The sequence below is a fragment of the Pseudoliparis swirei genome, chromosome 17, assembly GCF_029220125.1.
Source record: "Pseudoliparis swirei isolate HS2019 ecotype Mariana Trench chromosome 17, NWPU_hadal_v1, whole genome shotgun sequence".
Lineage (NCBI taxonomy): Eukaryota > Metazoa > Chordata > Actinopteri > Perciformes > Liparidae > Pseudoliparis > Pseudoliparis swirei.
In genome coordinates, this window is record NC_079404.1 from 12,165,219 (window position 1) to 12,180,868 (window position 15,650).

Here is a 15,650-nt window from a genome sequence, read left to right on the forward strand (position 1 = left end):
GAATAACTAAGTTTCACAGAAATTACCCAACCCAGGAAATCCCAGGATATTTGTGGTTGAGGCCAGCTGCAACGTGAAGTGTTTGATTTAGCATCTTCTGCCTCCCTCCAGCCCCTTCTGGACACCAGTCACCCTTCGTATCGGCTGCCAAATGCTCAAGACTCACCTCTTTAATTTTCTGCTCTCCTTCTTCAACTTGCTCTAATTCATCTCTTCTAGATTTTTCTCGACCTCTACAGTTGCAGTGGAGGTGTGAGAGGTGTTGGTCATACTGGACCGAGTGCTTATGTTACATGTTTCAAGCACGAGTTACCTGTGACGAGATGATGTGTCCTGTTTTATACTGTAAACAAGAGCCTTTTATTTAACAAGTCCCATAGCCATAACAGTATGCAGTGGTATCCCCCTTATAATATAATGGTTGCATCCTGCACAGCAACATAGAAACATAGAAACAAGAAACACTCAGAAGCAGAGTGTGAGTCATAATTTGAACTGCCTGGCATCTTGATCAAACGTGTTGCCTCGATTTCTGTCAGATAACCATTTTTTAACTCCAAGAACGGAAGTCATTTCTATATATCTTCTTCTTTTCAAAATTCCATTTCAACTTAAAACAAGTGCCAAACATCTCTGACCCAAACCCTGCTGTTCATGTTAAAACTCCTGTGTCAAACTGGACAAACAACTGGTAAACAGGAAGAAAACCATAGAGTTTCACCCTCCAAACTATTCACGCTTTCATCATCTGACCCTGATGCTCTCAGATCACGTGGTTTTAGGTTTTTCTCTTCAACCATGAGATACCTGTCTGCTTCCTCTTTCTACTGCACCAAGAGATAGTTGAATTCTGTTAAACAAAACTGGAACATTGTGAGACAAAAAGTTTTGGGGAGAAACAACTATTGGGTCTGGTGTGCGTGCATATTTGTACTCGCATGTTTCATTTCCACAATGTATTTAGCTGGACATGAACATATGAATTCACCTGCACATTTTAATAAACTACATTGACAAAAAACAGATTTGACATCTAATGCAACTTGTGGAGAAAGTGAGGCAATAACATATGAAATTAATATCTAAAAAGATACAATTTCATTCATGGTCAAACACTTGCTCAACAAATAACATTGTCATTTAATCGTTAATTGGATAACTGTCTGAAAGATGCCTTGCTAAGGCAACTCTGTTTCACACAGAGGGAAATAAATACAACAAAAGTACACACAGTTGTAGAGAATTATGTTCTATGGTTACCAATAGCAGCACTGGTCCTCTTTGCGTCAGCCCTTAATCACCAATGTCATCACATTTCCTGACTAATTCCATTGTTCATGGTCTCGAGTCAGCGTGAGCTAATTTCTTGTATAAGATTATGAGAAATTATGATTTCTTCTAACCTCTATTTTAAAAAACAATCATTATTTATTCTCAGTGTTTAGTTGGCCTTGAAATTAAAATGTGTTCATACATCTGTGAAAACTCATTAATATCTGGTAATCTGAATAAACAAGTGGAACACCAGAAGATCCATTTGGAATTTGTGTAGAAACAAGTCACATTTTCCTCAGGAAAACCATTTTTCCACCTACAATTAGTTTAGCTCTTGATTACATTAAAATATGCATACCTCCACTCCACCATAACACCCTCTGACTGTGATCACAGTGCACTACAAGTTATTAGGATGTTCCTCCTTAACCAAGAGAAAGAGGTTGCATTGTACATAACTTATCTATGTACTGGAAAACACTGATTCGTTCCTCTGCCTTTTGATCATATCTAAATACCTTTAAAAAAAATAGCATTGTACAGCATTCTCATCATAATGTTTGCCACTTGAAGCTGAATTGTTCTCTTTTATATGGAACTAATAGCAATTGTGTATAGCAATTGTGTTTGCTGTGTTTTATGTGTTTATGCATGCTTTTAATGTAGCTTAAGTATTTCTTTTTGGGTCTCTTTTGAAAAGGAGGTCTTGGTCATTATGTGTGCATCTGTTAAAATAAAAGGAAACCTTTTTACGATACTAATGACCTTCAGAGAATGGCTGAAACTGGGCATACAGCGCCATCTAGTGGACAAATGAAGACCGTGTCATAGTTTTGGAAACGCTATGATGGACACGGTTGCTTTCAAGGTACAAATAAATAATACAAAATAAACGGCTTGGATTATTTAACACCCCTGTTGAATTAAAATGTATAATCTTACTCATTGTTAGCTAGTTTAGGTGTGGAAAGGAGTAACCTTTTAGAAAACTGCTCTTACAACAGACACGCATGCGCAGAAACGACGTTTGCCTGTCAGTCTTCACTTTCCTTTTGCGCAGATGTCGAGCAGCTTTCCACTCAGAAATACAACAAAACACAAGACACACTTTAACTTTAACGCCGTGCTTAATGGACTCTGAAGGGTAAAGGTATATTTTCGCCGGCTCGACCACCTTGCTTATAAACAACAACACGAGCAGTGAACGACACGGTTAGCTAATTTAGATCAACAATGTTCTGAAATCCAAAGTGAGCTAACAGCTAACAGTTATCTGTTGACTGTGGCGTCCTCGTGAGTTTCTGATGTGTGTAGCTTGAGGTGCGGTCTTTCGTAGACTATGTGTCAAACTGTCTTTGAGTTATATAACTTCAAACATTGTAACATGGCTACCCAATAACAACAGAGGGTTGTTCAGCTAACGCTGCTGTGTGACGCCGTGTTTCCCTTCAGCGCCACGAACACAATCACACGAACAGCAGCGAGAGGAGAAATAAGATTAACAATAGTTCAGTATGTGGCTGACATGCCAGGTCGAGTGGGAAAAGGTTTACTAACATGTATGATATTTTCTAATGACAAAACCTATTATAATACATAACTATTATAGTCGTATTATTACTTATTATTAAGTAATAATAATACATTTTACAATTAATGTAACACGTTTCCTTACAGATGCATAGAGGAAGATGTGTAAATGCATGCATTAAACTTATACTTTTAAGTACAGTAGGTGTGATGAAGAGCTACAGTGTAGTCCATAATGTTTCTGGACAGTGACATATTTTGTTTATTTCTTCCACAGCGGCTGCAGGACCCGTCACGATGGAGCGGACTGCACTCAAACAGAGCCAGCTGTGTGGCTCCTGGGAGATGAAGGAGAGACTCGGGACGGGAGGCTTTGGGCACGTCTACCTGTACCAGCACCTTGTAAGTTCCGACCATCTGTATGCTAAGAAGAACAGAAACCAAACCCTCTTTTTGGCTTGGTTTTATTCCCTCTCTGTGTTTGGAGCAGGAGTTGGGAGAGAAGATAGCGTTGAAACTTTGTCGCCTGGAACTGAACTCCAAGAACAAAGACCGTTGGGGCAGAGAGATTCAGATCATGAAGAAGTGAGTGTGAATCCTCCACTTATGTTCAAAAAGCAGCCTATGAACAAACTTCACTGTACATTTGCTTCTTGTCATTCTTTTCTTTCTCTCTGTTATAGGCTGAATCATGTGAACGTGGTTCAGGCCCGAGAAATCCCAGAGGAGTTGAGCTGCATTGCTTTAAATGACTTACCCCTGTTGGCCATGGAGTACTGCTCAAGAGGAGACCTACGCAAGGTACCAAGTGGGTATTTTATTAAGACCACATACAAATATTTGTCTTATCAACATTGCACTACTAACCTCTGAACATCATTATTTAGGTTTTGAATAAACCAGAAAATTGTTGTGGACTTAAGGAGAGTGAAGTCCTCTCGCTGCTCAGTGACATTGGTAATGTTTCCCTCTGTTTTTACTTTTACAAAGTCATTGTTACCACATGTTGATGCATACATGTATATGGAATGATTTTGTTTTACAAACACAGGCTCTGGTATCCAATACCTCCATGAAAATAAGATAATTCACAGAGACCTAAAGCCAGAAAACATAGTTCTGCAGGAGATTGGTGGGAAGGTGAATTAAATTCCTTTCTTACATGCATGTAGCCTCTGTCATCTTCAATTCCATGTATTGCATGGTTTACTGTGCCTCTCATTTTGAAATTGTGTTTTCCTTCAGCTTGTCCATAAAATAATAGATTTGGGTTATGCAAAAGACCTCGATCAGGGCAGTCTCTGTACATCCTTTGTTGGAACTCTCCAGTATCTGGTAAGTGTTGCATCAGTAATGCATTGCTCTTCAATTTTGTTATTTTTTTAATAGATGTCATCAATCAAGCCCTGATATATAAATCTATTTGCATGTTTCTTCAGGCTCCAGAGCTGTTTGAGAGCAAACCCTACACAGTAACTGTGGACTACTGGAGCTTTGGGACAGTGATCTTTGAATGCACTTGTGGTTTTCGCCCCTTTTTACACCACATGCAGCCTGTACAATGGTGAGTCTGTCTTCAAGAACTTGGACATGCATATTACATTAAAACACACATTTAGGGGATTTAACATTTTACAATTTCTCTATGTCTAAATTTTTTTACAAATAATAGACATATATAATTAGATCTACATAATGTAATGATTGTGGCAGTAATTATGAATCACAGCAAAATGTTTCGCTTGAGTATAATTTTATTATATAAAGATACTAAACTAGGTTAATTTGATGTTGAGTAGTGCCGATTTTGTAAACCAGGATTGTACAGGATACAAAATGTTGGTATGAAATACACTTTTTATGGATGTGATTGTGATCAGAACAATTGTATTAATCTGCAAAAAAATGTATGCAGAAAGTTTGGAACAGTTTACTGGTCTAGTTTTTAATCTGTCGGCTTTATTTTCAGTTCCCTCTTTTTGCGCGTTAACCTCCTTTTGTAGGACAAGTAAAGTCAAGAACAAAGGTCCCAAAGACATCATGGCAGTAGAGGACATGAATGGAGAAGTCCGATTCTCCACACATCTCCCTTATCCCAACAATCTCAGCAGGTAAAGACACAACAAAAGATTAGAAGCTTTGTCAGACCTTCCAGTCAAGCGTCCCTCATACTAACTTGCAGGTACCTGTGTTCCGTGTGTGTGTGTGTGTGTGTGTGTGTGTGTTCACAGGCCACTGTTGGAGCCAGTCGAGTCCCTTCTGCAGATGTTGTTACTGTGGGACGCTGCAACGCGTGGCGGAGGGCTGGATTCTGACACAAACAAGCCATACTGCTACACAACTCTGCAGAATATTCTAAGCTTGAAGGTTAATAATATGAGCCTTGCCTTTTATTAACACTTACTGAAACTAGATTGAATTGATTCAAACGACCCAGCGTTGTGCCTTTCTTTCCTCAGGTGATTCATGTGTTGGACATGACGTCTGCCCAGCTGCACTCTTTGGTTTTTGGTGCTGAGGAGAGCCTACACTCCCTCCAGCTTCGTCTGGAGACACACACTCAGACACACATCTCCCCACTGAGTCAAGAGCTGCTGCTGGAGACGGGAATCTCCCTCGACCCACGCAGACCACCCGCACACTGTCTGCCAGAGGGATTGGTATGTGAAACACACATACACAAAAACATTGGATGTCATACAGACCCATCCACAAATACATAAGCAGCACATTTGACAAGTATATTGTATTTGTTGTAAAATTTCATCTGCATTACACTGGTAATTTGAATTAGGTTGTCTTTCATTTACATAATTCAACAGTGCAGTCACGTTAACATTCGTTCCCAAAGGGTCTTTAGTAGAATAAAAAGACATACGGTAATAATGTAATATGTGGAACATTGTTCATAAATAGGTGAGCAGACTGTATGCATGAGTGTATGGTGGTTGCTTGCTTCCACCCTGTCTGGTTTTTCTGGAAGTAAATGTTTCAGCAAGCCTAAACCTCAGCATGCTCTATGCTAGATTGGACCAGTGAGCAAACCTCCACCAACACACTTCAGTGTTCACAGTGATATTCGTTCTCTGCTTTCAGCGAGGCTGGGACAGCTCCATAGTCTTCCTGTTCGACAAGAGCCTGACCAAGTACTCTGGACCGCTGACTGCCAGAGCTCTGCCAGACAGTGTCAACTTTATAGGTGAGATATATAACTGCATACTGAGCTGTAGACATATGTTATAAAAGTTACTCTTCTCACTTCTTTTAGTGGCTGTGTGGGTAGAGCGCTTTGTCCTTCAAACACAAGGTTGGCGGTTTAACTCCGGCTTCAAATCTCACATGTCAAAATGTACGAGACGTTGAACCTCAAGTTGCTCCCTGATCGCTTCACAGCAGCCCAGTGCTACTGTAAATTGCTTAAGATGGGCTAAATGCAGAGGTCAATGTCCATGTACACCACCGTTCAAAAGTTTGGGGTCACTTAGAAAAAAGAAAAAAAACTTAGAAATGTCCTTATTTTTAAAAGAAAAACACTGTTTCTTTTCAATGAAGATAACATTAAATGAACCAGAAATACACTATACATTGTTAATGTGGTAAATGACTATTCTATGTGGAAACATCTGGTTTTTAATAAAATATCTACAAAAGTGTATAGAGGCCCATTTCCAGCAGCTATTAGTGAATGTAGGAAGCGTTAAACACTATTTTCAGAAACAGTGACAACATTATACCATGTTTATGCCAAAAAAGTAGCCGGACACTGCAGGGAATCGAACCCCATCCCAGTAAACCAGGAGTACCATTACCAGTGCCTTTGTTCTTTTTGGGGCTTGTGGGTTATAATAATTTCAAGTTAACTAGGATAAATAAATTAAATTAAATTTAATTAAATTAATTAGATAAAATATATAAATACAATTTAAATAAATAAATAACATAAGTTAAATAAATAAATGAATATAATAAATGAAATAAATAAATAAAATAAGTTAAATAAATAAATTTAAAATAAGTCATACATATAAAATAAAGTAATAAAAAACATTAAATGTAAGTCATACATACTATAAAGGAAGTAATAAAAACCATTAAAAATAAGTCATACATATTAAAATAAAGTAAGAAAAACCATTAAATGTAAGTCATACGTACTATTAAAAGTAAGGAATAAAAACCATTAAAAGTAAGTCATACATACTATTAAAGGAAGTAATAAAAACCATTAAAAGTAAGAAATAAAAAACATTAAAAGTAAGTAACAAAAAACATTAAAAGTAAGTAACAAAAACCATTAAAAGTAAGTCATACGTACTATTAAGGGAAGTAATAAAAAACATTAAAAATAAGTCATACATATTAAAACGAGAATCAATTTGCTGTGCAACGTAAAGTAATATGAAGGTGAGAAATAATCCACCTTATGCCTTTAAATATTGTGCACATAAGATAAGATAAGATAAGATTCCTCAGTATTACAGAAACATCAGTAGAATATAATAAGCATTAAAAACAGTAGAATATATGTACAGACTGAATAAAAGTATATATATATATATAAACAAAGTATATAAACAAAAAGTACTTCAGCATATTGCACATGTTGTTGCACCAGGTAGTGGTAGAGTGATAAAGTGATAAACTGCTGAGTGACCAAGTTCAGTTTGGTTGTGAAGTGGCCTACCGAGCTCAGCCGGTTGTGTAGCCTAACCGCAGCGGGAAGAAAGGACTTGGTACCTCTCCCTCAGACACCGGGGATGAATCAGCCGGTGACCGAAGGAGCTGTGCAGCGCTACCAGAGTGTCCTGCATGGGGTGGGAGGCGTGGCTCATCATGGACGACAGCTTCGTCATCATCCTCCTGTCCCCCACCACTTCCACGGTATCCAGAGGACGCCCAGCACGCTGCTGGCCTTCTTTATCAGCTTGTCCATTCTCCTCCTGTCAGCTGCAGTGATGCTGCTGCACCAGAAGACCACTCCGTAGAAGATGGCTGATGCCACCACAGAGTCGAAGAAGGTCTTCAGGAGTGCACCCTGCACCCCGAAAGACCTCAGTCTCCTCAGCAGAAAGAGTCTGCTCTGTCCCTTTTTATAAAGTGCATGTATGTGGTCGGACCAGTCCAGTTTGTTGTTCAAGTGAACACCCAGGTACTTATAAGATTTGACGATCTCAATGTCTAGTCCCTGGATGCTCACCGGTACCGGAGGAGGCGGAAGTCCACCACCAGCTCCTTGGTTTTACTGGAGTTAATCTGGAGGCGGTTCCGCTGGCACCATCCTAAAAAGTCCTGGTTTAGCTCTCTGTATTCCCTGTCATCATCGGCGGAAATGAGGCCGTCGATTGCAGAGTCATCGGAGAACTTTTGCAGGTGGCAGTTAGCAGAGTTGTGGTTGAAGTCCGATGTGTAGATGGAGAAGAGGAATGGAGCCAGAACGGTTCCTTGTGGGGCTCCTGTGCTGCAGGACACCCGATCTGACTCGCACCCCCGTATCCGCACATACTGAGGACGGTTGGTGAGGTAGTCCAGGATCCATGCGGTCAGGTGGTGGTCCACTCCGCTCTGCTCCAGCTTGTCCCTCAGAAGCAAAGGCTGTATGGTGTTGAAGGCACTGGAGAAGTCGAACATGACTCTCACAGTGCTTCCAGCCTTTTCCAGGTGAGAGAGGCATCTTTGTAGCAGGAAGATGACGGCGTCATCCACCCCGATGCCAGATTGGTAGGCGAACTGGAGTGGGTCCAGGGATGAACTCACCAGAGGGCGGAGATGGGCAAGGACCAGCCTCTCCAGGGTCTTCATGAGGTGGGCTGTCAATGCCACCGGCCGGTAGCTATTGAGGTCCTTGGGCGGTCTTTGGTACCGGTACCACGCAGGACGTCTTCCATAGCTGTGGTACTTTCCCCAGCCTCAAGCTCAAGTTGAAGATGTGCTCCGCTATCCCGCACAGCTGGTCTGCGCAGGATTTGAGAAGCCTTGAGCTGATGCCGTCTGGACCCGTGGCCTTCCTCACTTTGATCCTCCTCAGTTCCCTTCTCACCTGGGTAAGGGACACTCTGGGGGTGGGTTGCTGTGAGGTGTTGGAGTGGGTTGCTGGTTGTGGAATGCTGTGTATGAGAGGTGTGAAGGGAGCCGAGTGTGCTGGAAGATGGTGAGGGAGAGGGAGAGGGGGCAGTGGTCCACAGGGGTGCAGATGATGGGGTTGCAGCAGCCGGGAGGTCTGGTTGGGGGAGTGGTGGGTGGCGGTCAAATCTATTAAAAATAAGTTCAAGTCGTTCACCCACTTTTGGTCCCCCTCAGGCTGTTGGTTGGGCCCCTTGAACCCAGAAATGGCTTTGAGGCCCTTCCAGACACCGACGGTGTTCCTCTGCTGCAGCTGGTCCTCTATCTTCGTCCTGTAGACATCCTTCCCCTCCTGATCTTCATCCTCAGCTCCCTCTGCACAGTCTTCAGCTCCTCTTTATTGCCAGATCTAAAAGCCCTCTTTTTCTCCTTGAGGAGGGCCTTTATCTCTGGGGAAATCCAGGGTTTGCCGTTTGAGAAGCACCGTACAGTCCTGGTGGGTACGGTGTTCTCCACACAGAAGTTGATGTAGTCCGTGATGCAGTCGGTGAGACCGTCGATGTCTTCCCCATGGGCATCACTGAATACTTCCCACACAGTTGTTTCGAAACAGTCCTTCAGAGCCTCCTCGGCTCCATCGGTCCATCGGTCCATCGGTCCATTAAGCAGCATGTAGAACATGCTGCTTAATGTAAGCAGCTAAAAAAGGTTTTAAAACATATTTATATTTGTGGTGCCAAACATCAACTTGACGGCTTTGCGCATCACAAAAGGGGTGAAGTGGTACCTGCAGCTGGAGACGCACTGATCATTGTGTGTTTATGGAAGGAGGGCTGAGAGCTGTGGGTGGAGCTACCGGAGGGCGAGATATTGTCATTTGCTCAGGGGTTTGATTCGCAAATATGTTCTGTTGATATGTTTACCGAAGAAGAGCAATAAATAAACTGCATGGTGCGATACCGGCAGCTGCTTGTGCAGCATCCACTGGTGTTATTGTGGAGGATTCCATCAGCAACACACATTTATATGCAGAAAATGTCAAGTGTTGAGCAATCTAGATACCAAAGAAGCCCGTGAAGGTCTTGCTCTTTGACCTTGGAAGCTAACTTTAGCATCAGAGCACGTCTTTGAGGATTGTGCCACACATTCAATTCAATTCAGTTTATTTTGTATAGCCCAATATCTCCCCCCCCCAGTCACCTTTTTCACCCCTCATGAGTTTGCAGGTATGAACTATCACTCCAGTGTTCTAATGGTACATTGTGTTTGCTCATCGCCTTAGAAGACTAATGGATGATTAGAGAACCATTAAAAACCCTCGTGCAATCATGTTAGCACAGCTGAAAACAGTTATGCTGGTAAGAGAACCTGTAAAACTGGCCTTCTTTTGAGCTTGAAGTTTGAAGAACAAAATTATTATTTGTAACCTTGTCAATGTTTGGACTATATTTTCTATTCATTTTGCAATTCATTTCATAAATAAAAGTGAGTTTTCATTAAAAACACGAAATTGTCTGGGTGAACCCAAACTTTTGAATGGTAGTGTATGTGCAGTGTATCGGAATTCTAGTAAAGTTCACGTTTTCTCAACACTTAGTATCGTCACATTTTTGAACAAGGGATAACTAAATAAAAAAATGACACCAGACATTAGTAAATATTTAGCAAGTACAATTATTACATGATGATAGTCTACTTAGAAACATTTTGTTAAGTAGATGTGTATAAAACAGTGTGTTGGATTTCAAATTTATAAATCTTACAGTTTCTTCTCAGTTTACAATTAGCTTTTAGTCTGAAGCCAAGATCCAAATACTTAGTTATAGCAACTTCTTCTTTAGTTTCTTTAGTTCTTAGTCTGTTCTCTGTGTTGTCTCAGTCAGGGAGACTAAGACGCAGCTCCCGCTGTCTGCACTGAGAAAGGTGTGGGGCGAAGCAGTCAGCTACATCTGCGGACTGAAAGAGGACTACATTCGTCTGTTCCAGGGACAGAGAGCTGCTATGTAAGTGCACAAACACACACACACACACACACACTCATGCATGCACCCACCCGCACAATGAAATCTGCCTACTTTGTCCTTGTGTGTGTGTAGGCTGAGCCTGCTGCGCTACAACACCAACTTAACGCGATACAAGAACCTGCTTTTCTCCCAGTCGCAGCAGCTCCGAGCCAAACTGTCTTTTTTTAAGACCAGCATCCAGAATGACCTTGAGCAGTACACCAAGCAGAGACACATTGGCATCTGTGAGTGGATGTTAATCTCCTGCTGGGATACATCATCGAAAGTCATTTGATATTGCCTTCAGTGAATTATCTGTGGTTGATGTGTGTTTTTATAAAGCTTCGGAAAAAATGTTGAAGACCTGGCAGGAAAATGAAGAAAAGGCTGATGGGTTCTCAAAGGTAGGACCGTTGTTAATTATTAACCGTTGTAAACTCACTTGAAGTCATATAAAAGCATTCCATGATCAGGGTCTTATCTGCTGTAGGTTGCAGATATGGGGTATCTGGATGAAGAGATAGTGGCTCTGCATTCGGAGATCGTGGAGTTGCAGAGGAGTCCATTTGCAAGGAGACAGGGGGATGTAATGGAACAGCTGTGAGTATCTGCCAGTATGAACAGGACGAATGATTAAAGCAAGAACAAATTGTTCATTCTACACATGGACATCTTACACATGTATCATTTGAAAATGAATAAAAAAGAACCCCCTCTTTGCTTTTTTTTTTCAGAGAGGAAAAGGCTATTGAACTCTACAAGCAACTGAAAGCTAAATGCAAAAGTAAGTACACATTATTAACATTTAAAATAATAGGCAACAGTTGTAGGGGCTCCTGCCTTTTGTTGTTTATAGACAATTACAGTGGAATCTGATTATTCTATGGATACAATTCAGCTGTATAACAAATAATTAAATCGGCTGAACAATTGTGTCACGATTGTTAAATTAATTCCTCAGCATGGTGGTTGTGAATATCAGGATGGCATGCAGTATTTGTTTACATGCCTCTGTCAGATGATAGAACATAGATGATCATAGAAGTGTGCTCGTACAGGTCCTGACCCTCCACATGGCTACAGTGACAGCTCGGACATGGTGAAGATGATACTCCAAACAGTTCAGAACCAGGACAGAGTGCTGAAAGACTTGTACACTCACCTGAGGTAATTTATCCAGTAGTCTAAACAGACTTCAACACACACATACAACCATGCAAAGTTCAGTTCAACCGAGATATTGTTTAACAGTTCCCTGTGTGTCTTTTGTGTTTTTCCTCATCTTTTTTCCTGTAGTACAATTCTCGTGTGTAAGCAAAAAATCGTTGATTTGTTCCCAAAGCTGGAGAGGGCGGTAGAGAACATAAAAACTGCAGAGGCTGCAGTGATGCAGATGCAAATGAAGAGACAGAAAGAGTTCTGGTACCTCCTCAAGATTGCCTGTGTGAGTATCTAACGAATTATCAGCTATCAGTGATGTGTGAGGTTTGTGAAGCTCATGCAATATAGTATTACAAGTATATGTCAAATGAAACTGTAGCTAATACAGTGTGTGGTTGTGTGTTTAGGCCCAGAACAATACTCCATCACAGTCACTGATGCAACAACCCACTGGCAGGTGAGCTTCGTAAAAGTCACAAGTATACATGACTGTTAAGGGACCATCCATACATTTTCATCCGTTTAATCCGGGGTCGGGTCGCGGTGGCAGCAGACCCAGCAGGCTGACCCGGACTTCCCTCTCACCTGCAATACGGGGGGGATGAGAGTAAGCACCTCCAAATCTGAGGCCATGGTGCTCTGCCGGAAATTGGTGGATTGCTCCCTCCAGGTTGGAACAGAGTGCCTGCCCCAAGCGAAGGAGTTCAAGTATCTCAGGGTCTTGCTCACCAGTGAGGGTGAGATGGAGCCGAAGATCGACAGGCGGATTGTTGCGGCTACAGCAGTAAAACAGGCGCTGCACCGGACCGTCTTGGTGAAGAGGGAGCTGAGCCGAAAGGCAACGCTCTCAATTTAATGGTCGGTCTACGTTCCAACCCTCACCTATGGTCACAAACAGTGACCGAAAGAACGAGATTGCGGTTGCATAAGCATAAACAACAGTCAGAGCCTTACTCCCCGCAACCCGTAGGCGCAGGGGAGGCGACCCTCTCCTTCTCCAGGGAAAACTCCAACACAGCAGCGCTCAGCCTTTCACCCTGGGCAACTCCAGAAAAGGACAAAGGCCTGGCTACTAGACGCTCGCCGGTGACCTCCCCGCCTGGGTCTGGTTCCGGGAGGGTGCCCCTGTTTCCCTTGTCCGGGAGAGGTAGCTAAAGTCCGTGGGCTGCTATCCATGAGGTGTTTTGTTGAGGGACTCGTCACACCAAAACAGTATGTAGTGTCACTAGCTGCATTTTAAAAGATGAGTTTAAATCTACAATGTGTAGTACACGTTTAATGATCTTTTGAAACCGTCTGCTGGATTTGGTTCAAATCGCAAAGCTGCCACAAGGGGTCACCGCATGCACCTCAAAGTCTATTAGCTTGAAGAAAAAGGACTCATATTCCCCTCTATTCAAATGACCATACACTTGTTTGTGATTACTAACACACATTCTTTAAAACAGGGCTCAGTTTGTCAAAACACTTAACACAATTAGCAAAAACACACACCGAAAGCGCAAAACACTTCATATATCCTGCAAAGTGAACCACTGCATTCAAAACTACATAAACACTTTTCCAAATCAAAATGTTAAAATATTTTGTCCAACCAACGACACTCTGCTATGTCTCAATAATAGTTATCTGCAGAGATACATGTGCAGAAACACAAATACATTTTGTAACAATCATCTATCCATTATCTTTAACTGCTCATCCATCCCAGCAGACATTGGGCAAAGGCTGGATACACCCGAAACAAGGGCCATTTTGAAACCAAATATATGTATTTTTCCTCCCAACTAATCAGAACAGCATGCTTAGCACATGCAGTATATATTACAGTTGTGTACTCTCGAATAAAATAAAACTGATAAAAAAACGAAGATAGAAAAGTACTTGGGCTGCGTCTCGCCTCCTAGCTTGGGCACCTAGAGTCAGGTATCCAGCCTTGGACAGCACCCACATAAATATCTACCCGTACCTCTCACTCTTACCTTCCCTCTACCTTTTCCTCTTGCTTAAATGTTGGCTTCCATTGTTATTGTAAAAAGGTATGCATCTGTGGTGTTTTTATAGTGCTGACAATCTAATTGATATTGATAAATATGTGAGTGGAGAATCAAGAAAGTAGGTGTTTGGCCATGCGGCACTTGTATCAGCTAAATGGTCCATGGTTGTGGTATTGTGAATGGCAGTGTTTTAAAATGGCCAACGAAATGACTTTGTCAGATTCCTGCATCTTAAGTAGTAAACCGTGAGCAGTGTGCTGCAATAGGTAATATGTTTAATTTAGAAATTGGGTGTAAAACAGAAAATGTTTTTATGCTGTTGAGACTTGAGCTCTTGTTCTTGCTGTTCTCTGAGTGTCAGTTTCAACAATTGTGTGATCTGTGTTATTTTGTGTGTTTGCAAATGGGAAAAAAATGTAATATGAAGCCCCAAAGTCTTGAAAAGATAAACACTGCATTCCAACTTGTATACTTTTTCGTTTTTTATTGAAATGCATACTACAGCTGCCCTTACAAAGTAAATAATGTTGCGTGCAGAATGCATTCATTTGGGATGTACTACATTGTCATAACAGTGCGCCTTGAACTTTGACCATCCTGCTCGTATATCTGCCGTGCAGAAAATTATGGGTCGAATAGTGAGGAAAGCGTGCTGGCGTCTAGATGCAGAGGGACATCTTGGTATTTTTGGCACACAGCGTTTGACATATTATGTATTGGGACATTTTTTTCTGGTAAACTGGTAGTATGTGTATTTGAACGTGAACACTATATTTGTTTGGTTTTGTGTACGATGCTGACATTTCTTGGGTCAGAGGTGGAAATCCCTGGGAAAAAAACATTCATTACATTCTTTTGTCTTTTTCAGTGAAACTGTTTACCAGTTACTGGAGGAGAATCAACGTTATCTGAGTCAACTAACATCTCTGCTGCAAGACGCCACCCAGGACATGGAGAACAGTGTAATGGTATGGTATAGAGGAGTGAGGCAGTGTGTGTGTTCATGCATGTCAACAGGTCCTTAAATTAACTCCCTGTTGACTATTTTTGATTGACTTAAAAGACTTCATAAAACCTTACATTTGCATTCAGTCTTTCCTCGATCATGCAGTTTCACCTATTTGATGTCAAAGGTTTATGTTGTGATTTTTGAGAATGGCATACAAATGTCCAGTAGATGATAGATAGATACGGTTGTGTTTAGTTGTCTTAACGTGTTTGTTCTCTCACCAGGATCTAGACTGGAGCTGGACTCGGTACAGAGAATTAAAGCCCAACCCCGGAAGCTGTGGAAACTGACCAAAGACTGTGTGTCTAAGTGTTAAGAGTTAGAGATGTATTCTGTCAACAAGTGCCTGATCAGAGTTAAACTATCTGAAAGCTTTGTGATTCCATACTGTGTCTTTTTACATACATGTAATGCTCTAAAACAAAGTGTGCAACAGCATGATATGGTAAGCTATTAATGTTTTAACTTAAATGTATATTAATGAGTTGTAGCCGTAACAAAGATTTATTTATTTTACGTGTTATATTGATTGGAGTAAAACATTGCTGCTGAAAAACTTTGCATGATGGAATGTGAATAAATTTTATAAATATATGGCACATACCATGTTTAGTC

General features: G+C 41.3%; 1 protein-coding gene across 3 annotated transcripts; it reads left to right on the top strand.

Moving 5' to 3' along the window:
* Window positions 1-2,314: 2,314 nt before the first annotated feature.
* Window positions 2,315-15,634, top strand: LOC130207612 (inhibitor of nuclear factor kappa-B kinase subunit alpha-like). 3 transcript variants are annotated; one of them, XM_056436273.1, is made up of 22 exons: window positions 2,315-2,425; window positions 3,083-3,207; window positions 3,296-3,390; window positions 3,489-3,606; window positions 3,693-3,762; window positions 3,857-3,945; window positions 4,051-4,140; window positions 4,245-4,369; window positions 4,809-4,916; window positions 5,037-5,172; window positions 5,265-5,465; window positions 5,902-6,004; window positions 10,745-10,868; window positions 10,962-11,113; window positions 11,211-11,272; window positions 11,359-11,468; window positions 11,603-11,652; window positions 11,927-12,035; window positions 12,165-12,312; window positions 12,437-12,486; window positions 14,895-14,994; window positions 15,260-15,634. In XM_056436273.1, exons 2-22 carry the CDS (start codon window positions 3,103-3,105, stop codon window positions 15,323-15,325), a joined length of 2,211 nt encoding a protein of 736 aa, XP_056292248.1. In that variant the 5' UTR covers window positions 2,315-2,425; window positions 3,083-3,102; the 3' UTR covers window positions 15,326-15,634. The 3 variants fall into 3 exon arrangements, with proteins under 3 accessions (XP_056292248.1, XP_056292250.1, XP_056292249.1); XM_056436274.1 differs by lacking the exons at window positions 2,315-2,425; window positions 3,083-3,207 and having other exon boundaries at window positions 3,301-3,390; window positions 3,489-3,613; XM_056436275.1 differs by lacking the exons at window positions 12,437-12,486; window positions 14,895-14,994; window positions 15,260-15,634 and having other exon boundaries at window positions 12,211-12,307.
* The last annotated feature ends 16 nt before the right edge of the window (window positions 15,635-15,650 follow it).